Source organism: Tyto alba, unplaced genomic scaffold, assembly GCF_018691265.1.
Source record: "Tyto alba isolate M040663 unplaced genomic scaffold, T.alba_DEE_v4.0 Super-Scaffold_44, whole genome shotgun sequence".
Classification (NCBI taxonomy): Eukaryota; Metazoa; Chordata; class Aves; order Strigiformes; family Tytonidae; genus Tyto; species Tyto alba.
Genome location: NW_024881320.1, coordinates 3,183,144 through 3,206,878, shown reverse-complemented (window position 1 = coordinate 3,206,878; position 23,735 = coordinate 3,183,144). Strand labels below are relative to the sequence as shown.

The following is a 23,735-nucleotide window of genomic DNA, read 5'->3' as shown; positions in this document are numbered from 1 at the left end:
CCTTTTGTTATCTCAGTGGAAAAATAAGAACCTCTTTTGACTGTGAAGACACTTGGTTGCGTGCTTAACACTGAACAGAAAAGAAAAACGAAATTGCTGAATATAGATACCAGAATTTAAACACTCTCAAGCTGCTTTTAAATTTCAAGTACTCCACTCTAGTTGGAGTAAATTTGGCAGTGTGACTTATCTCATTATGAAGGAAGACTTCTGAGATTTGTATTCAGCTTTGGAATGACCTTCTGTTTGAGCGTGATTGCTTGATCCTTTCTTCCTTGCAACTCAGCAGGTATTTACAGTTACAGTTGCCAAGTGGTACTCTCTTTTGTAGAAGAAATGGGTGGGGTTTTTTAAAGTCCTAGATCTCCATTCCTTGTTTCCTGGGCACAGTTCTTGCTCATCTGTTTAATTGCTGTTGCTGTGTGTGGAGGTGTGCATGTTTTGCAGAAGTATTTCCATAATTTTGTCATGCGTGACAACCTTGCAGTACTTGCACACTATCCCACATGGATCTGTTTGCAGTCAGACTAATGTCTTTTCTTGATACTTTGCTGACATTTTTTTTTACAGTGGTGCTGAACACCCTTCGACATCTAAGTACAACCACCTCAATTCTGTCAGATCCGTCGTGCCTGCCAGAGCAAGCCGCTGAGGCAGTTATCAAGATGAACAAAACAGCTGGCAAAACCTAACAACCAAAGACAATGAGTTGCTTATACAAGGGGTGGAGAACCTGCCAGTCTAGCAGCCTGGCGAGTCTCCTTTCAGTTGGTGCACTTTAGAAAGAATTCTCGCCATCACCTGAGATGTTGTTCAGGGCATCTGGCTCTGCCTTCAGAATATGTGGAAGTATGATGCAACATTGTCATAATGTTTTGATTCCTCTTCAGTGCTGTGCTGTACTCCGTTAAGTGAGAAAACACCAAGCTCAGGTAAATTTAGCAGGTTTGAGTCCTGCAGGCAGCAATATATCTCCATCAATGCAGCATGCATCTATATGCAACAAAGATATTTCTATGAATCAGCTTCAAGTACTAAGTTCTCTGAAGTGTAAATCTTGTACACCAAGGAATGTTCTCTTCAAGGGGAAAAATACTTTTGATTTTGTGAAACAAAATGTGCATTTTATTTTGTTCTCTGGTATTCAGTTCCATTTGTTTTACTTGAATAGTAAAAATTTTTAAACAGGATCATATTAAAAACCAAAGGAGAAGAAAAATCCGTCAATGACGTTAACTCGTGGCAAAAATACTAGAATTAAAATCTCAGGCTGTGTTTTGTGTATTTTTATTTTAATGAGTGTTATCATTGCATATGATCAGTTTCAAGACATGCTTTATTTTCTAGCAAATAAAGTAGCTGATTTTTAGTACTTTTCCTGATATAGCCATTGCAAGTGAGTAAAAGGATGTGCAGAAAGTGAAAGAAAGCAGTTTTAGATTGCACAGATTCTGCAATTGGGATAGATACATGAATTTCATACCCATTTAATCTCTGAAATGTTTTCCTGCACTGTGGAGTTCAGCTGCCTTCCTCATAAAATGTGCACATATAAAACACATCCATAGATAAATGTAGTAGTGCTTCAGAGACAATAATTGAGTTTGTAATGTTAAGAAATTGGCTTTTTTTGTTAACTCAGTAACCATCAAACCACGTGGACTTGTAGTCAGTTCTTTGCTTCTTCATCTTTTTTGCTTTCTTTTTGCCTTCTATCGGAAAAACCTGAAGGACTTAGCTAATTTTGGTCTGTATGGGAAGGCTATGTTCAGCATGAATTATAAAACATATAAAAATATGTTTAAAACCCCAAATACTGCGTAACATTTTCCTGTGACAGTCTCAGCAAGTACTGTGCTCTGCTGCAGATAAACTTAGTCTCATTACAGCAGTGATTGTTCATCCTGAGGCAGCACTGGGATATTCATTCCGGCTGATTGTAATCTGGAATGATCCTATGACCGTTGTAATTCCACTCATTACTTGATTCTGATTCTTAAGAGCTATGCAAACTGTGGGTAATATTTGCCTGGTACCTCTCCTGTGTAGATAATTTCCAGTTTCAAAAGCAGGCTGCCTGGAGGTGATTAGGAGGCTATCACAGTGCTAAAAAGAGGAGCAGCTAAAACATTTGGGCATTGCACATGCTGAAATGGGATCAGTACCTTCTCCTCCATGGGATGTAGTTTTTCCCCAGTTGTCACCAGTCTTCTCCACTTGGTGAGCCAAAGAAGAAACACTAGGCTTGGGGAGTGGGACTAAGCACAAGGATTTTTCTTTCTTCTTTGTCCTGAGATTTTGCAGCTAATGGTTTTCATTGCAGAGTTTGCTTATATGTGAGCAGGACTGTAGCAAGAAGAAAGCATGAAAAGTTAAACCCCGGGCCCTCTCCCCAAGCAGAGGTACTGTGAGTTGAGGAATTGGGGGCTGAAGGGGACTGCTGCGGGGAAAAGGAACCTAAGAGGAAGACAAACTGGCATGATCTAAGTACCAACATGCCTTTCTGTAGCTGTGCAGACAAATGAGGAGATGCTCTTTTTTTTCGTTTGTTTGCTTTTTTTGTTTTTTAACAGTAGATCTGACGTATCATTTGAGGTTTCTGGCACGTTTGAAAACCTGTGTCCCTCTGAGAGAACCAACAAAAATCCAGGTCTCAGCTAAGGAATGGTTTGTTGAAATAGTGTGTAAAGGTTGTCATAGTAATTAAATAGCAAGTAGATTTTCGGGGGGGATCTGTATCTAGGTCTGTCGTACATAATAATGTAATAGATTAAGCAATATTCTTTGGGATGCATCTGGATAAAGTGTTGAATAAGTGTAATTTTTTTTTTTTAAATCCTCCCATTTTTATCACTGATTGTGAACTTGATTCCAGTAACGTCATTTAACACTGTGATTAGCTGGGGAGCGTCCCTCAAGTTCTTTCTTTACAGGGTTATCTCATTGAGATGCATAGATAACTACATGCGTATTTGCATGTTAAAAATATGTATCCGGTTTTATAGAAAGAAATCAGTTGTCAAATTATCCAAGAACAGACCCACTTGTGTTTTTGCTGTACTTTTCAGATGAACAGATTCTGCAATGCCTCCCCTGCAGTGTGGTCTTCTGCTTGTCAGGCAGTGATTGTGTTTGATTTTTACCATTACCAGTATCAATGACATTAAAGTTTTGTCTCAACAAGCAGCGTGCACTATAAGCATCCTTCAAAGCCCAGGGAAGTCTGATGTCTTCTAAGCTTAAATCCTAACATCTCAGATCTCACTGTGTGGATTGGAAACTGAAAAGGACCATAAAGGAATAGGAAGGGGTAGTGTGACTGAACTGCTAAAAGTTTTGTCCATTAGCGGTTTTTATCAGGATGTGTATGGAAGAAACATCATGCTCATTGCACCACGATCTGGTTATAGTGGGAGGGAAATTGCTTATTTTAATAACCTGCGGTGGATAAACAAGCTCATGGCTCTAATAGAAGACTACAAATCTTAACATAGTAAAGAGAAAAAAATTAAATTAAAGATTGCTTACTTAGGCAAGAGTGTAGGAGGGAGGGAAGGAAAAGTGAAAAGATACTTTCCACGTAGTGCAATTACCAGAAATGATGTGGCTGCTCTTTGAAGCAGTGATTCAGTGTATTTTTGTCACCCTATTATTGCAAATCAGAATTCTTTTCTTTTATCAGTCAACCTTGTGAGTGGTGTGATTTCACTTCATTTGGAAACACAAGAGGAAAAAGCAGTATTATGTCTCATGTCTGCACAGTAGAAGTACTGAGGATTGGTGTGAAAAGAGATTGACCACGTATGTATTAATTCCTGCATAGTTTTTCACTTTAGTTTATATTTTAACTCCTTTGTCTTGCCCATTGAGGAGTCTAAATAATATATTTGTTTCAAAAAGAAGTTTGATAACACTTTCTCTCCTAATTTAAGCAGTTTAATTTCCTCAGTGTCACCAAAGTATACTTAAGCAAACAAAACACATGGTGCCTATACTCTGCACAGAATTACAGATGATGCACATCTGTCTTCAGTAAATTGGTGCTAAACTTTTAAAGAATCACCATATAATTGAATACAAGTCATATTCAGTCATATCCAACATATTTCAGTCAATAAGGCAGTGGCTAGATTAAATATAAGTCAAACTGAGATTGTCTAGTGGCTCCTTCTGACCTTGAATTCTATTTTTCAGTACATTGTAGATGTGGCCCCTCTACCAAACACAGGTTCCGGAGAACTTGTGCATTATTTGGTGTAGTTGTAGTTATTAGGCTTGTATGATGCTTCCTGTTAGCAGGAGGAATAAGTGATGGAAGTCCAGGAGCAAACTAGAATTGAAGGAATCAGTGAGTAGTGGGAACAGAGACAAGTGCATGTTTCAGCTTGACAGTCTGATCTTTGCAAAAAACCAAAGGTTTCTTCATGGATACCATTTGACCTGACTGGCATGTTCTTCCATGATTTTCTAGACTCCTCGGGAAGCCTTCCTTGAAGGGAGACTTAATAGAATGTTTCCATCTGTGCCTTAGATCGTGACGTCCTGTATGCGTTTGATTTATCTCAAGTCATACATTCTTCCCCTAATACAGTGCTATGTGGAAAATTTAATGAATTGACAAAGTGGGGCTTCCCTGGGTTTTAAGAGGTTTTTATCTGTGTGGCATTACTGTGTCCCTTTGAAACTGAGGTGATGAAAAATTGTGTGTATCTATGGAAAAAATTGCATCTTTCCTGCTGACTTCACCATCCTCCACTCCCATGTGCACAAGCACGTACTCACACATGTACATACTATTGTACCAGAACTTTGACAGAAACCCAGTAAATATGCAGATGCTTAAATCTCTAAATCTGGAATGGCTTGAAAGACAAAGGGCTGTCAAATTGCATTGAAAAATAGCATCTTCAGGTTCTTTTACATTCCCTTGAGAGAGAGAGAGAGAGAGAGTGTGTGTGTGTATGCATGTGTGTGTTGTAGAGGTGACAGGGGCAGGTAAATTTTGATTTGTTTGCTTTTAAAGCCCCAAACTCCTGAAGAGCAGTTTGAGAGCAGGAGAGGGAAGCTCACTGCAAAAACATTCAGTAAGATAATGCTTTTGTAGCATAATTTGAAAGCTATTTTACTTTCTGTGTTTCTGGAGTGGATAATTCTTGTCTTGATGTTGCCAACTAGAAGATACTGCTGAAAATAGAGTGGGTTCTTAACTATTTGACGATTTACTTACTTTCTTTCTTTTTTGGTTCCTTTCCACCTTTGTTGCATGGAAAAACACCCAAAATCAAAAGGCTGATGATACCTGGTTTAGGTGCTTTAGGGATTCAGTCATACCAATCTCAGAGGACTATGGACAACTGTTGATGACTTCTGGGAGGTTTTTTAAGTGAGACAATGGGAGTTTTCCTATTACTTCTCCTCAATTTATACACTTGAGTTTCAGAAGAGATAATTTGGTTTGGGTTTTTTTCTCTTGTAGGGCCCCAGTATTGTTCCCACAACATCGGTTAAGGCCTCAAGTTTCCTTTTGTTTCATTCTTGGTTGGATTTCATGCCCATTTACTGTGTTGGAGCAGAAGTGGTAGTACCAAATTGTAGCTTGATCCGCAAAACTTGATTCAGTTACAAAGAAATACATCTTAGGTTTATAATAGAATTACTTTCTAGCCATTGTCTGAACTGCTTTTATATCTGAACTTTTCCACACGAATAAGGTTTTGAATCAAAATATATCAATGTTAGGAGCAAGCCTTTTAATTAACAATACCATTAATAAATTGCTCTTTTTCTTCTTCTAACCTTGTATTTAAATGTGTTTTAAGTGAATGGAGTTCATTCTTGTTAAAAAAAAAAAAGTCAAAAAAAAAAGCTTGGAGGTATGAGGACTTCAGATCGTGCTCTTGTTTTGCCTAGGTTTCCTGTTCTGTTGCATGACACAACTTCTGTTGTGCTGTTGATATGTAGCACTTTTCAGTAGGTCTGTTAAATTGTGCAATGCATTTTTTTATATTTACAACCAAAACAATAAAGGTTATTTTTTGGAAGAAACTGGTTTTAATGCTTTTATTTTCTAACTGGATGTGGGAAATGGTAAGTGGAGTTGTTCCTGGACCAGCATCTGCCATCCTTTTTGCAGCTCTGACAGGTGGCAAGGGCTCATTTCCCTGTTAGCAATGCTGAAGTTACACCTTTGAGATCTGTGTGTTTGCCTTTCTCATTGCAAGGCTTATATCCTCTGTTGAGCTTCTGAAGCTTGGACTCCTTTTAAGAAACTCAGTGCTCTTCTTGACTGAAAGAATCAACTCACTCTGAGCTTACAAGTGATTTCTTTTTCGCATGCATTGGCCATTAGGCTGAATTTGCTCTGTGCTGGCTTGTTCCCTGTCTCACCACAATAAATGCCAGCCAGATTAGCAAAAATTGAAAATTACCCTCTGTAGTCAACTCTGTTCCCCTTCACTGAATCATCTTGGAGACTGGGAATTGCCAGGTGGGCTGAAGTACCATCCCCACAAGTCCAGGTGTCTGCAGAGTGTACGTGATTCTTCACCCTAAACAAACAGTGAGCCTGCTCTTTCACATTCTGTATAACATAATTTTCCAAAGGTATTGAGATTCTGATGTGTTCCTAAAGTGATCAGACCCTTACTCTACTGTTAATCATATTAAACATAACAGTGAGAGTAAGCTCTTTTGACAAAACTAAGCAGACAAACAACTATTTATTTCTGCATGTGCTCCTAACAGGCTGGTAATTCAAAGGTAGCCCTGGTATTTCTCCAAGAAAGGTAAAACTCTTAAGCCTGTAGAGGCTACACCAGTGCCTTGAGCCCTGATGGTTTTATTTTCTTGCAGGTTTGGATTTGGGGCTCGTGTCTGACACACACTGCTTAGACAATGGACTCCACAGAGCAGTACTGAGATTGGATAACACGGTATTCCCATGGAATTGATGTCAGTGTTAGGCGTTGAGCTGTTTAAGACCATTTAAAAAAATTAAACAAATAGCATTTCATCTCTGCTTTTAATGACCGATATTTGTTTTTCCCTGGTAGGACACTTCAGCTCTCTGTGCTTCAGTTGTCACCTCCTTGGTATATTGGATTTCCTTGCCTAGTGGAAGCAGCACTGGGTGACTGAGTGAAAGGTAATAGATGAGTGAAAAGAGGGATTTTATTTTAAAATTATTGCACAAGAGTTGATGCTGGTTACTCTCATCCTTGTGATCGGTGGCTTTGACTTAATATAGCTTATGAGAACTTTTGATGAGTCAGGCCTGTGGTTCCAGAAGAAGGTATAACAGTTTTCTTACTCTGTTTGCATTTAATTTTTAAAGTATCTTTTGCTTAATCTCACATAAAGCATTTTGGTAGAAGGCAGTGTTTCTTCACTACTATTTAAACAGTGATAAAGCAACACTTCAGCCTAACTTTACTCTTGACCAAGCATACAGATGCCAATGTTACTGCAGTGATGCTATCAAGCTTCTTTGGGAGGAAGCTGTGGCTGGAGAGCACTGTTTCTTTACTACTGATTTTGTGGTGATTTCAGTGAGGGTGGTATAGCTGTAGCTGATATGCCAAAAGACAGTTATTGAAATGGCTTATTTTTGTGGCTGATTCCGCTGAACAGTGCTAAAAGTGGACCTACATCTGCTCTATGGAAATTATGCCAAATGAAATCACTGCTGCAAGGGAATTGGCATTTCAATGGGCAAACAACTTAGGGTTCTCTTTATATGTAAAAGAGTGGGAAGTGATGCTCACTAGATTTTAACCTCAGGAGCTCTTCTATGCCTTTTCTCCTCCTGAGCATGCTCATCACCAGGAGGTGGGCAGACAATGAATAGTTGGGTCTTGGGGAAGTTCCCGCATGCAAGCACAGAAGAGTCCATGTTGTCATCCAGAGGGATGTTTAACATATTCCTATCTCGAAACAAGGTGTGTTTCACAAACTCCAGTGCCTTTCCATCACAAAAAATGGAAACAAACTGACAAAAGATTAGACTCATCACGTCCCTTAGTCCTGCTGCTGCCTGTCCTTTTGACACTTCTTACAAAGCCCCTCTGTGACTCCTCCAACTCAACTGTAAATTCCTCATAGGCCTTGAAAGCCAACAGTTTCATTTTCAATCAGGATAAATGGGGAACTGCTTGTCAAGAAAGCTTTGCTGGTGACCACCTCATCATGACAGCAGGGATGCACCATGTGGCGCAGGTGCATCCACTGACTTCCAGCCCTTCAGAGCTGAGGAAGATTTATCTGATCCCTGACAATCCTGCACCAGGAAAGCTACAGATCTGCAGATGTTCTTGCACTGTTCTGTCTGGGGTTTGCAGCCTTCTCCTGTTGGGAGGACTGACTTCTCTTGACTTGTCTGAGCCTTTCTCTTTATGAATGTTCAGGTCATCTTTTGAGAATCTCTGGGCTTCAGGATGAGCTTTTGAGCACTCTGCCTCGAGCATGGGCAGCAGGGATCCTGGGAATCTCTTGCAAAAGAAGCCACACAACCACCTCTGCATTACAGCAAGTGTTGACTCTCAAGTCTTCTCTTTACTTTGCAGACCAAGCTCAGTCATCCAACATGTGACTCTAAACTGTTTAATATCTCTTCCTTTTCTGAAGCTGGCCCATTCTCTCAGAGAAGTGGGAAAAGCTTTTCAAAGAAGCCTCTACACCTGCCCATGGTTGGCAGAGAACCAGCTGTATTGGATAGATGACAGACATCCATAGGCTGCCTACAGATCCTAAATAAACTCTGAAAACATCAGTGGCTATTTGCTGTAGGATCTTGCGGAAATGAGCATAATGCAGATGTTGGAAGTGCTTTAGTGATACAGTTGTGTCACTCTTTGCATCAGATTATCACTGATGTCATTGTTTCTATCTCGCCTACCCAGGCACACACTCACATTCTCATTCCAGCTCCTCGGTGGGTTTCTGGTCATCACTTTCTGACCTCAGCCCTTTGAAGTTTGATGTTCTGGTATCAGCCAGCCTATCTACCTTGCTGCATCCCAAATGCTTGTGGCAAAGAACTATTCCCTTTCAAGCACATGTGAGGAGAACAGTGGCTTGCCACAGTTTTGCGTAAGCCCGTGTCTCCCTACTTCAAGCGTGCATCCCGCGTGCATGAGGTGAGCTGAGTCTGCAGGGCTGGTGGTACCCTTCTCTGCCCCCATGGGACTTTTCTTTTTTCAGGTTGTTCTTCCCGTGACGTGAATTGGGACAGACCATCTGACTCACTGTAACATCTTGCTTGAACTTCTGAGGAAATCTGTTTCCAAGGAAAACACTTTCATTTAGATATTTACATATTCAGAAGGTGAAAGAAAAGATGTGCATGAGAGAGAAAACCACAGGGAGTGGCCTTGTATAATCCTCTGGTTCAGCAAGGTTTAAGCGGTTTGTGTCAACCATTGGAAATGGTGATGTCTAAGCCCTCAGGATGTAAATATCTTCCTGCTTGTAGTGGTTTGCTGACCCTACCTGATAAGGTCATCAGATGTTGCTTCTGCCTTGGGGATAAGCACATCCCCAGTCAGTGATCCTTTGCCATTTGCTCTTCTTTCTCTATTAAAAATTGAAGATATGAGGTTGGAATTGTGGCTTTTGGACTCTGGAAAAATTGGTAGACCTGGAACTAAGCAGAATAATTTGAAAGAGTGCCCCAGCCACCAGTTTGTCTCTGCTTCCCACAGGGGTTAGCACTGATATTTCCAGGACTGGCAGTTGACTTTATGATGCAGAAGACCTGAGCAAATACGCACCTTTGGACTCACTGTGCTTGCATAGAGCTCACACAGGTCAAAGAGGTAGTTTATTAAAATGTTCTTTAAATTCAAGGTGTGCCGGTATGACGCTAACAAAGAGCTGTGCTACTTGTGTTAATATCAGAAACCAGGGTAATGGTCTCGGATCTGTCCGCACCCTTCTGCCTGTCACTATGTGACGTCTCCATAGTGGTGTCTGAAATGGGTTCCATTTGGGAGGAATTCTTCCCCTGGCTCCAGCAAGGAGCTTGGTCCCTCTGTTCCTCTTGGGAAACTAGAACGCTTTTCTAGGAACCCCCCAGACTGGTGCTTTTTGGGGACTGGCAGTGACTCATCTGATGTCAAGATACCACTCTTCCTGGAGAAGTCTGGGCACAACAGGGCCAGTTCTCCGGCAGCAGGAGGAAGGAGAGCTGCGTCAGCACTGATGGCACCGGCTTGAAGAACCACCACAGCAGAAGGGTGACTTGGGCACTGATGTGTTTTGCGTTGAGGGGATTTGAAATGAGGATGGAGGCAATGAACCAGTACTAGAATCCCTCGCTCCAGCTCCTCTTGTGCTTTTCACAGCCTCGTAGAGAAGGAGCACTGGGGCGCAGGGGCTCAATCTAGCTGCGATTCCCTAATCTAATCCCTGCAAATCTAGCACAAATCTGAAGACTCTTGAGCAAAGTCAACCCTGCCCTGGGTTGTGTGCTGGTGTGGACCCCCATAAATGAACATGGGGGATGGCAGCAGAAAGAGAAATAATCCTTTACTTGTGTTTTAAGCGGGCATTTCAAGTCTTTTTTTTTTTTTTTTATGTAGATAAATAATGTTAATTTTTGGAACTGATGTTTTTAATAGCTAAATAATGTTAATTTTTGAACTGATTCTAATGCTTAGGCTGGCTTGAACTTTATATGGTAATTTAGACTAAAATAGTTGTATTATTACTAATGTTCCCATTATTTGGGATAATTGGGAGTTCATAGGAAATAAAGGAAATACAAGTATATGACAAGTCCTACTGCTTCTAGACCATTTGAGCATCTTTGCTCTGTTACCAGCTCCAGGAGAGGAAATTAGCTCAGCCATGTTTTGGTGTGCTGGTTGTATCTGAGCTAATCCAGAGTGTTTCCAGCAAAGCTGGTGTTGGCTGTGAACCGTGTAAACTTGCAGATCTAAACCAGACTCTGGAGCTGTGTTACAGAAGCTGCAATTATTTAACCTGCAGAAGTGGGGGCTGATTAGAAAACAATTTACCTGCTGGTGGATCTAAATGAGAAACCAAAAGAAACAAAACTTCTTCATGCCTATGAATAAAAATGGATGGGAAAGGAGAATATGTGCTATTTCTAATATCTTTAACGTAAGAACCAGGAACAACTAGTTAAATTTGCAATTTAATAAAACATTAGGTTTTCAGTGCAAAAATACTGTAAAAAATAATTACATAGTAAAAAGAGAATCCAGCAATATTAGTTTTATTTAATCTTACTTTAATTAAATTCCGGGTTCTATCCAAATACAATGACAGAAAACCATTCACCTACTAAGTAGCAAATATATAATTCATCCCTTTCAGTATTAAAATATAAAAGTTTTAAATCTGAATAAATATATAAAAACTATATAATTGCTTAAATAAATTTATAAAAATAGATGTATTATATGAATTCATAAATACAATTCACTAGCAGAGAGAGAAGTACAAAATCAGTCTACTGACAGTCAACTTTTGAAAATAATTGCAAGATAAAAGTGTAACTAACATTAAAATTACTGACATCATACTTTCCTATTTGCTTATTTATGTCATAATTGGTTAATTAAATCACCCCAGTTTACATTAGTCCATCCTTTTTATATGCTGTTGCAAATAAAACAGTATAAATAGTTTTATAATAAATACAAACAATAACTTAAGACATTCATCCTTTAAATATTAAATTAAACTAGATGATGCAGTTATAATATGTAGAATAGCAAGTACATTATCAATGTTGTTCCTGACATCAAATTGATCACATAACTACTGGTAGGTCACATTCAGCTAAATCTCTACTATCTTAAAGTTATTTTTTTCATCCTGGCATGTTACATTTCTACTGCAGAATACATTTTTGTCGTATTTTGCATGAATTGTTCATATTTCTGTAAAACCAGCCAGATGTATGTCTTCTTCTCTGCCATTTTCATCCTCTGGGCCTGGCTATGATCTGTCTGCGGGAGGTCCTTGGTGCAGGTGTAAAACGCAGCTCGTTCAATCAGTGTTACACTTAGCTGATTGATATTTGCATCGACAAACCGAGTTAAATTCTTACCACAGATTAATTCTACATCGCTTCTCAGGTTCTGCAAAATGTTGTGAAGAATGTGGAAAACGCAGCAATCTGCATCAAAAGCTGGGCATTCGGGTATTTTCTTCACCATGTCTTTGGCTTGGGAGTTAGCATTTAGCCAGCCTGCAGTTTTGGGCGTCACAGAGCTACACGCATTCTGTAGGGGAGGAAGAGGAGAGAGAAATTATTAATCTTTTGGTTTACATCTTTCCTGGTAGTCACTTCGTGTTTGAATGTCTAGGCACGTACACACCTGCCTTTCCGTTTGTATGCTTGGGGTTTTTTTGTTATTGCTCATTAGCTGCATTAACACCTACATTTCTTTTATCACTTAGGTATCGCACACTATCTGTGGCTATAATTGTGCAGTACTTTCTATCTTAATACCCTGCTTGCCTTTGTTTTCAGCTTTTCTAAGTGTTTTAGTTTGTTTTCCTTTGCCATATGGGCAAAATTTACTCATGCAAGAGATTTGCTTTGGCCTGAGCATATTTTCATCTGTTTCAGCAGAGATGGTTTTGATTTCAAGAATGAATTTGGGGGAAATGTTTACATTGATTTTTATCAATGTACTCTTGGGAACCTGTTCCCAGGAACTGAAATTTATCTGAAGCATTGACACTTGGGCTCAGTGCACATTTTTCCATCTCCAAGGAAGGAAAGGGTGAGCAGGATTTTCAGCAGAAGTGTTCCTAACTGCTCTAATGCTAGGACCAGACCAAACAGGAAGGCAATTCTCCCCATGTTTCCAGTGATCTGACTAGTTTCCTCCAAAAAGATGCCAGCTTCAAGCCCAGCGTGACTCAGGAGAGCAAGAAGGAACAATGCATTTAGTCTGGAAGACCACAGCTAGCAGTTAGCTGAGGCAAAGTTGCCCAAGCTTTCCCTAGCTGCCCTAGACAATGCTCCAACTCTGCCCTAAAATAATGCAATGTAAAAGCTTTCCTTCTGGTATAGAATACAGAAAAGAGACTCTTTTAGGTTCTAACCCAAGTATTTCTTTTCTGATGGTCTTCCCAGTGTTTTATAACAATTCAAGAGATTTCTCCACAGATATAGACACATTAAATGCAAAATAGTACACTTACGTAGTTTTTGAACAAGGTAGTTGCTTGCTTTTCTATCACTGCTGCCAAGGGCTTTATTCTGGTAGTGAAATGCTTCTGTCTCTCTCCTGCGGTAGATGCACTTTCTTCTGAGGTAGCTGTTGGTGCCAAGGAGCCCAAAGGAACCAGTGAACAGAAGAGGAAGATTGCAAACCTGTTGATCTCTGCATTCAAATAAAGAGGGGGGGGGAAAGAAAAAAGAACAAACAAAAAACAACGAATACAATGATTAGTCTCAAGCCTCTGCATCATCTTTGCAAAACTTCCTGGTTTTGTGCAGCATGCTAAATTTCTAAAGTGTATAGACGTTAAGTGGCTGAGCTAGTGATGAACATCAACCAATGTGACCTTACAGTGCATAGCAAGGTTAAGTCACACCCACCTGCTCGGCGTTTCATGGTGGGCTTGGAGAGCAGCTGACTTAGCCACCAGCTGGCTGGTTGTTGGTGTTCAAGCTGTTTGTTGCCTGGAGTGCTGTAGATGTGGACAGCCAAGCTGTATTTAAGTACTGTGGAGTTTTGCGTCAGTGGCTCCTCCATGGTTTTTTTTTGCGGGTGATAGTTTGGGTTTTTTTCTTTTTTGAAAGATTACATCAAAAGTTGGTTCAAATGCGTCTTCGCTGATTGAGATCTAGGTGCAGTTTCAAACTGACACGGATGCTGACCTGTATCATCTATCTGACTAGGAGTTCAGGACTCTTGACTTAGCCATCCCATCTAAGTCCTTGGGCTCTCCGAAACGTAGGTTTTAGATCTCTAGTTTTTTTAAAAACATGGTTGGAGCACACAAACATGTTATTGGTGCCCAAAACCAGCAACCTTTTCTTGCACGGTCAATGTAAGAATGGGCTAACGTGAGGAGTGAAAAAGCTGAGGGGCTTGTGTGCAAGGCAGGTCTGACCTCCAGGTCAACATATAAATCCCTTTGCTGGATGTCTGTAAGACCCTGTCGCTGAGGTGTGACCCCCTCACGAAACCCAGCAGAGAATCTCCAGGATCCCACCTCCCCATCTTTCTCACCTGTCTCTCTAACTTCCCTGAAGCTATTTTCCATTTCCAGTAACTAAATGCAGGAAATTCTCATACACAGCAAAACAGAGAAAAATCATTCCTAGGATTTACAAGTACAAGGCTGTGAGCAGAAGACAACCTGAAGAACTACTGATACTTTAGGACAGAAAGGAGGGCAGAGGAAACCCCTATGACCATACCTTCGTGAAAATGCAAAGTGGCACATACACACTTGTGCTTCCCACCTCTGTAATAAAAGATATGCCTGAAAGGTAGTCATAGACTAAAAGATGAATGTTTGTCAAGTCACCAGAAAGCTGTCAAGGAGCAATAGCTTGGTGTAAAAATAATCAGTTCTCTTTTCCACATGAAATAATACGTCTAAAAATAAAAAGCTTGGTGTGCACATGAGCTCCTCTGGAACGCCTGGGACTGGTACAAGGACTGTTCTCCGGGCTCAACTGATTCCCAAGGCTTGAAATGGGAACGGCTGTTTCCCCTGTACCATGTTGCACTCTGGTCCCACCAGCCTATAACTTCTGGCCTCAGTTGTTTGCCTGATGCCACAATAATGGAGATGCACAAACTGAACGTGGTTCTGCCATGTGCTGCGAGGGAGCCCCGGACAGCCAAGCAGAGCAATGCACCCATCCCACAGGGATGCATTTCTTCTTGCGTGACCCATGTTCCCAGGAGCTAAATAATGCAAAGAAAGAGAATGAATTATCATGGCCTACAGCGTGAGGCAGCAGACAGTACAGCAGAGTGCTAGAGAACAACCAGAAAAGGACAGTTGTGGCAGACACTTCTTTTATTTGAGGTTTTGATTATTTGGGGGGAAAATGGAGAGAGAGATATGTTTCTTTGTGCAGGGTGTTCTTTAGGAACATCTCTGCAATGATGTGTACAGATGGCTCCTTTGGAGTAGAATGATAATCTTGGAGGGTTGCTTGTTTGGAAACACCAAGAAAGCAGAGAGATGCAGCTGGTTAGTGCCCCACGGTGTGTTGCAAGATGTGTGGAAGGTGGGTGATTGCACTGCCAGTCCCCTTCAAGCTGCCCCAGGCAGGTACGGCCAGGGAGGACAGACAAGGAATCGCAGCTGGTCTTTGTCCTAGAGCAGGGAGCATCTCTGCGCAGCACTGATGGCAATGGGGCCCAATTATTTGTAACAGCGATACAAATAAAAGAAGCAGCATTCTTACAGTTTGGCTTTTCCACGAAACACGATTCAACCAATGGTAAGACTCTTTCAAAGATTTTTAGAAGATTTGACTTCATTTTCTACTGAGCTGAGGATAGTGGTTTGCCTGGTTATTCCACTCCATGGTATGCCACTATCTCTCGGCGTGTGCATGCTCTGCACATCCTTTCCAATCTGTACACAGCTGTGATAGCTGCTGAGCTGATAAGGGAGGAGATCAGCATCTGTCCTGTAAAACCCAACCTGAGTGGAAGTTCAGCTTTCCACCACGTAACTGCCAGATGCTACAAAGCAGCTGCAATTCATTTGGTGAAGTTTTGCTGATACAGACTTCTCCGTAGGCTCCCTAAAATGGAATTTGTAGCCATTGCCTCAACACCTATCACTGGAAAAAGCAAATAAACATCAGAGCACGGAGACCTGAATCTGACCTGTGACAGAGCTGTGGCTTTTGTTCCTGGGCTCATCTACTTTTTCCAAGTGTAGGAGCCGGTATTTTTAGCTGTGAACTTTGTTTTCCGATGGCCTTATGCTGCTGTGGCAGCAGTAAGTGAAGAACAGTGCTTTTACAGCTAACTGCGAACCTGACTGCTTCCTCCCCGAAACTTGAGTGACACTCAGGATGTAGATAAGTGAAATGACAAATGCTATGCCACAGGTCCTCGGCCAAGGGACAGGGCTGACGCTGCACCCTGCAAATGCTGCACGAGGCTGCCTGCCCTTCCCCTGGCGTGGAGTAGCCCCCCAGAACCCAGGGGGAGATGCAGAAAACGAAGGATTTATTCCCAGTTTGGGGAGCTCGGTGCCATCCCAGGCTCATGCCATGGCCCTGCTTGCAGAGCTTGATCCCCGGTCCCCATGGCATCCGCGTCCCTGCCATCTCCTAGCGACACGGACACGTGCCTCCGAGACAGGGAATCCCTGCCAGGCTGGGGCTGGATGGCAGCACCCGGCTGCTGCAGCGTCTCCACTGCTTTTTGGGAGCACCTGCGGTGCCTGGGTCTGTGGGACTTCCCCTGCGGCCGTGGCAGCTGGGTAGAGGGGCCAGGGGGGCACAGCTGTGGGACGTGGTGGGGGGTTTACAGTCTGCAAGGCTGTCACTGCTGCTCCCCTCTCCTTTTTTGCAGAACAAATCCTGCTTTGCTGCATGCACCAGCTGCTGTGGAGGCCAGCCAGGGCTGGGGACAGCCCCAGACGGGCAGGAGGAGGCCATGTGGTTGGGTGAGGAGAGCCCCGAGGCACTGATGGAGCTGCTGAACGACCGGCACAGCCCCTGGGCCCCGCAGCCGGGCTGCAGCCCCCAGGACCAGCGCCTGCGCGAAATGGCCGTGCTGACGCCTGAGCTCGTCTGTGGCTCCAACATCTTCCAGGCCTTCAGGTCCCTGCGGATCGTTGGCAAAAGAGTAAGTGCAGCTGCTGGTGCCTATAAAGCTACCCATGTCCTAGCCAGGAAGCCACGTCCTCCTGTTGGGAAGGAAAACATCCTGGGAAAAGGACACCTTCCCCATCCCAGGGTCTTCCCAGGTGCCACTATTGCAGCTGGGGTAGAGCTACTGGTTCCCCCCACCCAGCGTGTTGCACTAATCCATGTTACACACACATACATCATGTGAATCAACACTACATCTGCATGTCACCTTGGCCATGAGGTGGCTTGGGGACACGCTGGCCAAGCCTATCTCTTTGCAGGTGGAGGAGGTCGATGAGGGTCTGTTGCAGTTAAGGCAGCTGGAGGAGCTCATCCTCAGTGCCAACCAGATCAGCAGGATAACCTCAGCCAACCTGCCCCGGGCGCTGAAGGTGAGTGAGCAGTGCCTTGCAACGGCAGGACACGGGGAAGGAGGTCCCACCTGGGAACGCTGTGCAGCTCAAGGGACTGCCAGCAGTGGCTTGTTGCAAAGGGCGTTTGTTGTTCCCTCTGTCCCGGGCAGGTCCTGGAGCTCTGCTGCAACGCTGTGGCTGATCTGCAGGACCTGTGTGCTCAGCCTCCTCCAGAGCTGCAGCACTTGGGGCTGGGATACAACAGGCTGTGCGGCCCTTTGCAGGACAAGCACCTCACTGCGGATTTCTGGTAACGCCACAGGCTGAACTCCCTGAAAGGGAGGTGGGCAGATGTGAACGGATGATCTTAAGCCTTCAAGGTGGCCCATGTTAGGAAATCATGGCCCTTCAGCAGGGTTGTTTCTTTGCTCTGTGTCCAATGCTCATGCAGAGCGCTCTATCTCTGTTCACTGTCCTCTGTCTCATGCTTAGAGGGTGTCTTGGTCTGTGGCCAAGGTGTGGAATGGGGAGATCACCTGGAGAACTGCCTTGACGCCCTGCCCTCTGCAGTTCCTATGTCCCTGGGAAGCTTCCTTGTTCCATGCCCTTCCCAAAGCCCCTCCTGGGAGTCTGTGCTGGGAAGGATCTAAAGCTTAGGCTGCATCACTGAATGATGCGGTGCGGTGGTTAATGGATACTAAAGAAACATGATTTTGAGTTGTGGGGAAGACTGACAATGGACCATATGGCTCAGGAATTTGGAATTCACTTCTTGAGATTGTACCACTGGATTTCCCAGTCTGTGCTGGAGAAACACAATTTTTGTTTCTTTTTTTTTTTGATCCAGGGCAGTAGTTCTCTATCCTCAGATGGATGCTGTTTGCCTAACCTTCTTTTCTGGGTTCTCTCCTTAGGCCAAATCTTGTCTCCCTTGACCTGAGCTTTAACAACTTCACAGATCTGCTGGGCCTGGTCTCCCAACTGTCCAGTCTGCAGAAGCTCCGTGTCCTGGTGCTCCAGGGGAACCCACTGGCTCTCATTCCCACTTACAGAGGCTTCCTCGTGGACAGCCTGCCTAAGCTCTCCATCCTCGATGACATCCACATAGGGCCTGACGAGAGGCACCAGTTCCATGGTTTGGCGAGGCAGTCAGGTGAGCCTTTGAACGTGATCATGCTGATCCTGTGTGATTCAGGAAGTGGTTTCATCATGGTTGAGCTAGGAGTCCTCAGGACAAACTATGGATCCAGTATTGACTTCCTTCTTGCCTCTCCTCAAATGGAGATGATTCTCTGTGCCTTTTACTCCACTAGTACAAGTGAGGAGACAGGCAGAGGCCCCTGCAGCAGTGTAATTACAATTGAGGTAGTTTCAGCCTTAGTCAGATCCAAAGATTGTAAGAACAGCCTAGTCCTATCACTGCCTCAGTATCATGGCCTGCCCCCATCTTTGCTTCCTAGACACTGTCTGGTTTGAGACAGTGCGTTTGCGTCTTGATCTGCTGAAAGAAGAACATCTCCACGGGGGAAGATGCTCACATGGGTGCTGCACTGTCTGCACAAAGAGATGCCACCCCTGCAGTGTGGCACATCCCAACTGGGACAAAAGCAGGGGGCTGAGGACACCTGGGGGTGGGAAGACCCTCTTGACAGCCCCTACTCAATGAGTTTATGCACTGGACGTGCTCTTCGGAGTCTAAAATGTTAACCTGGAAGGCAAAGCAACCAAGCCAGGAGATGTTTGCGTGGCTTTGGAGTGACCCCATGTGGCAGTGACTTGTCACAGCATTAGCACAGGGTGGCAGGGAGGGATGCCAGGCAGTGGGATGCGGTGTCCTGGAGGTTTCCTCTTGCTCTGTGCCTTCCTCACTCTGGAAGGAGCATGCTGCAGCTTGTCTTCCTTTTAGAGCTGATCAGGAGTGAAGCACGAGTGGTTGTGAGTGTTGGGGAGATCAAGGGAGTCCCTGATCCCAGCACTCTTCAGCAGCTGGAGGTTGGCTCTGAGGCTCCGGTGATTACCTACAGCTACTGTGTGACATATGAGTTTGCGGAGGGAGATGAGATCGAGAACGATGGCAGCGCTGAGGTTTGTGCTTAATTGAGGTCCTGAAAGCAGCAGGTGACAGCAGGGGGGACTTCACCTCCAGGCTGTGGAGCGAGACCATTTATAATGGACCTGGCACAGGCAGCAGCAGTACTGGGGACGGAATTCATGTGTGGCCACATCTGGCAGGACAAGTCCCTGCTGCCCATGTTCCCTGTCCCTCTCGGGGAGCCCAGCGCTGCCCTGCACGTGGGAGTGCCTTCACAGCCCCCCTCGCGCTGGCTGCAGCAGACCCCTTCCCTGGCACTGGTGCCTCTTCTCCCCATGATGAGAGTGGGCTGGGGAATGGGATTTCAGAGGCAGCTCTTCCCCCTGGCCAAGAGATCCCTCTCTGTTCCAGGTAACAAAAATCCATCAGAGTCCCATGGTGGCCACCCTGGATGTGGACAGCTCTGCTCAGGACACGAGGGCAGTAGAGGGCCAGTGGGAGCCTGCAGCCATGGAGAAGCCGAAGGCCCACTCTGGTAATGAGGAATTATAAATCCCCTGCCATGCTGCTCAGGGCAGGTTTATGGCTCTTCCTGGCATGTGGTGGCATCAGGACATCCCTCGCAGCGTTGGTTGCAGCTGAGACGGATGGATAATGAATTGGCACTGCTCATGTCCCAGGAGTCCTTCCTGTCCTCCGGAAGGAGAGCTCTCACCTTAGAGCTTTTTTTGTGTCCCTATACAGCAAAAGTGTTTGTCACCCCTGGAAAGCCCTGGGCAGACACCATCAACTGCAGCTACAGGAAGGAGCACACTGTCAAGGACTTAGTGGGACTGAAGTCCTACCTGATGTCTGGAACAACTGTCTCGGTCACAGAGGAGAAGGTGAGTGTGTGGCAGAGCTGCATGAAAGAGGAAAGAGCTGCCAAGAGGCCCAGCAGTGGTATTGTTTTCCCTCTGGGAGGCAGCCTGGGATGCTGGTGATCCTGGACCTGCATCCTCAGGTGTCCCAGCCCCTGCAGCTCCTCTCTCTGGGCAGGTGCTCTCGTGGCCTGTCCATGCTGACCCAGAAGAAAATGCAGTCACTAAGAAGAAGGTGAGACAGCCGCTGCAGAAAGACCGTGCCAAGGTAGGATGCTGGGAGAGAACAATGCCCAAAGACCATATGAGTTGCAAAAATAATGATGGGGGAATGAGGACCCTTCTTCTGGGCCAGTTTGGTGTGTCAGAGAAGCTTTCCTCCATCCCAGACCTCTTGACAAAGTTCCCCCTTGCTATGGGAGGAAGGCAGCAGCGGTTTTACATCTCGGTCTGGAGGCAGTGGTAGGCAAGGGGCTTGGTTGGGGTTGCTGGCTGTCTGATAAAGGGACCCCTACCCTCTGCTGAGGCTTGTCCCCATGCTGGTGCCCTGCAGGTTTCCGTGCCCAGGGACAAGAAAAAAAAGGAGAAGCCATGTGAACTCCGCAACGACCCTCCCATTCGGAGGACCCTGGGCACCAGGAGGGTGACCCTGGAGACCTTGCTGGCCACCGAGGATGTGGTGGAAACTGTGTGTGACTTTGGGATCCTGATCACTGAGCAGCCGCTGCAGCCACCAAGTCTGGAGGAGAAGGTAAGCAGCGTGTCCCGGGGCAGGGCGGTGAGGCTGCAGCTGCCCCAGGCATCCCTCCTGTCCATCCCTCCCGTCCATCCCTCAGTTCTCCTCACTGTAAAACAGGGCTGAAATAATCCTGCCTAAGCACGATCCATCACTGCTGGCATCGTTATTTAATGTTGATATTAGCAATGAGTACTGCTACTTTTTATAGGCCAAGATGAAGAAAACAGATGAGTTTATTTTTCCATCTGAGAATCTGAAGGCAACCACTCGTGCTTCCTCTGATGGTCTCTCTCTCAGCATGGCAACATGCACTGGCTGTACTGATGCTTTCTATTTCCCAGATTCTCTTTTCTGAGCATCCCCACCACTGTGCTTCTGCTTTTCCTCACCCCTTTCCTTTGCGTTTTCAATCCCAGTGACAGAACCCAGATGGCGATGGCTGTCACAGGACTGGATGTGGGCAGTGAATTTCAACACAGCTTAACTATGGAAACTTCTCTCTCCGCAGGACAGTAAAGAAGGAAGAGAGAAGAGCAAAAAAACAAAAGCAGAGAGAGAAAGTCAGGCCAGCCAGAAAACCATGGTGTCTGCCAAAGGTGACTGAGACTGGAGCTGGCTGGGCGAAGGGTGGTGCGTGCGAGAGCAAACAGCAGCGATGCCCGGCCCGGAGGCTGCCACAGGTCCCCGCCGCCCTGGCAGCTCCGCTGCCGAGCAGGGCGCTTACTCACATCCTGCTCTTGGGGCTGTGAATACATCCATTGAGTGCGTGGGCTGCAAGGTTAGACACCCGCCCGGACACCTTGTTGAATCAGTGTTTGAACAAGTGCCGAGGGTGGGCTGTCGGCTGTCCCAGGAGTGACACGCACCTACCAGCTCTGCGTGCCAGGGGAGAAGGGCAAAGCAGATTTTGGGGTGAAAGATACGCTGCCCACTGTGTCAGCTTCCAGCTGTGGCTGGTGGCGTGGGCTGGCGCAGGCAGCTGGGGGGAGTGCTGTCTGGGATGCATAATAAGGTCCTCATCCATTTCCAACTCACTGCTCAAAGCACGTTGCAGAGGGGTTTATTGTTCTTTCTGGTTTAGGGATGAGGTGCACAGAGAGCCCCAGGTGCCCCAGCCAGCCCACGGCAGGGCTGGGAACAGCCGCCACCCTGCTGTCTCCCAGGATGAGGCCACCCCAACCCCTGACGGGTGTCCCCTTGTGCAGAGCTCACAGTCTGCTCAGCCAGCAGCGTTGCTTAATCCACTGCAGACAAACCTCACCCTGCCTCTTGCAGGTTATTTTTCCAGCAATCTTTTGACTACAAAAATAGCAGCGGCAGCTCATCAGAGGGGTAATGCAAGAGCAGGAGGAAGTGGGGGAGGGAAAGGGTGGCAGGGCGATGCTGAAAAGCTGCTCATGGGTCAAGGAGAACACAGAGTGGGCCAGCACTGCTTGGAGCTACCCAAGGAGCCTCATGTCTCCATTCTGGCATCAGATTTGTTTGTTAATTTAAGAGTGCAAGTAACCCCCTTCCCCAAGAGCTCCAGGCTGATTTTCCATGCCCTGTCACCAATGGCAAGGTCCCCATCTTTGAGGAGGATCTCAGAGCCCTGCAGTCCTAGACTGTCTGCACTCAAAGAAGCCTGATGGCCTTCCCAGATACCTGAGAAGCAAAACCTCCTTGAATTATTGTTCCCCACATCAAGATGTGTCTTTGCAATATATGCTCCGACTGTCGCTGAAGCAGGGAGCTGCTGTCAAACAACTGAAGTTTAGCAGTGGTGTTTTTTACTTCCTTTCCACCCCAGTGCCTGTGGTCAGTGTGCATGCAGGAGGTATTCCCTTCAGCTTGAGCGAGAATGAGCCGTTTCTGCAGTGGGTTGCGTGGCTGGAGATGGTGCTGCGCCCACAGAAGGCTGCTGCCGTAGCAGGAAACCCAGAGTGGTTCAAGTCTCATGCTGAATTTGGTGTCCCCTTATGCCTCTGCAGGTGGAGGCTGGCCGGCGGCACAGCAAGGCCACCGAGTGCATATTTCAAAAAGATAGCCCTGAAAAATCAGCTTCCCCCACAGCTTGCTACACACCCACTGTACTGTGGCCATGCACACCTCTGTGACTCATAACTCACAAGCACACCCCAATCGTGGCTGGGGTGGCCAGGTGAGCTGCTCGAGCGCCGCTGCACACGGTGTCTGCAAGCCCTGGCTGCTCCACAAGTCACTGAACTGCACTGTGGTCATTTGGCACTTGGCTCATCACCCAGGTCCCACGTACCACCATGGCAGCCACGCTCTGCGGCACAGGGACGGCTCCCAGCCCTCGCTCCGCCACAGCCGCGCGTCCAGCGAGGCTGCATAGGGACCAGCACTCTCAGAGCCGGGAGCTGAGGCTGATTTGCATCTCTCAGTTGGCAAATGCACACAAATAATAAGTCCTCTCAGAGGAATTGGGATCCCTTCCAGATGGTTCAAGAGAGGAAAGGCAGCAAGCTTTGTCTCCAGCAAACAATTTGCCCAGACATTGAAGGATGTCTTCAGAAGTAGTCTCACGTAGGTCTCATTTTACCCCACACTTGATTTTCCTGGATCCTTGAAATGATTTATTTCTGCATCTTTCTTTTTTTCCTAGGAATTACAGGGGAATTTAACAACATAAAGCAAGATTGTACCCAGAATTATTTCCTGCTTAAAGATGCTTTTTGGGCTTCTTCTTACCCGAAGTCATATTCAGATAGATTTTCCCTCAAGGCCTGGAAGTCAGTGCTAACGAGTGGGCAATCCCCTGCTGCGCGCTACTGCTTTTAGGGTGATTTACTTCATCAAGACAGTGACAGATTTACTTCTCTCCACAGGAAAAATTAAAAACAAAGACTCTGCTGAACTGGACGAGGGTCAAGGTCTCCAGCTGGTGCCGCTCACGGTTCAGTTCCAGATGCAGCTGCTTCGGTGG

At 45.4% G+C, this 23,735-nt stretch overlaps 2 protein-coding genes across 4 annotated transcripts in view; both read left to right on the top strand.

Annotated features, from left to right (window-relative positions):
• Positions 1 to 6,045, top strand: part of LOC104360338 (MLX interacting protein) — a 58,556-nt gene extending 52,511 nt beyond the window's left edge. For all 3 annotated transcript variants that reach the window (XM_042805092.1, XM_042805091.1, XM_033008117.2), the window contains one exon: positions 571 to 6,045. In XM_042805092.1, coding sequence (XP_042661026.1) covers positions 571 to 692 — 122 coding nt within the window. In that variant the 3' untranslated portion in view covers positions 693 to 6,045. The remainder of the gene's footprint in view (positions 1 to 570) is intronic.
• A 10,573-nt stretch (positions 6,046 to 16,618) lies between these two features.
• On the top strand, positions 16,619 to 20,193 carry LRRC43 (leucine rich repeat containing 43). Its single transcript, XM_042805677.1, has 7 exons — positions 16,619 to 16,817; positions 17,104 to 17,214; positions 17,346 to 17,485; positions 18,090 to 18,328; positions 19,082 to 19,260; positions 19,619 to 19,742; positions 19,952 to 20,193. The coding sequence occupies exons 1-7, from the start codon at positions 16,626 to 16,628 to the stop codon at positions 20,188 to 20,190; spliced, it is 1,224 nt and encodes a 407-aa protein (XP_042661611.1). The 5' UTR covers positions 16,619 to 16,625; the 3' UTR covers positions 20,191 to 20,193.
• The last annotated feature ends 3,542 nt before the right edge of the window (positions 20,194 to 23,735 follow it).

What these genes read in the sequence shown, in the direction of transcription:
- LRRC43 (XM_042805677.1), top strand. Translation starts at nt 16,626, where the DNA reads ATGTGGTTGGGTGAGGAGAGCCCCGAGGCACTGATGGAGCTGCTGAAC. An exon ending in CACCTCACTGCGGATTTCTG is followed by an intron (nt 17,486 to 18,089) that starts GTAACGCCACAG and finishes TTCTCTCCTTAG; the next exon opens with GCCAAATCTTGTCTCCCTTG. An exon ending in TGGTTTGGCGAGGCAGTCAG is followed by an intron (nt 18,329 to 19,081) that starts GTGAGCCTTTGA and finishes TCTTCCTTTTAG; the next exon opens with AGCTGATCAGGAGTGAAGCA.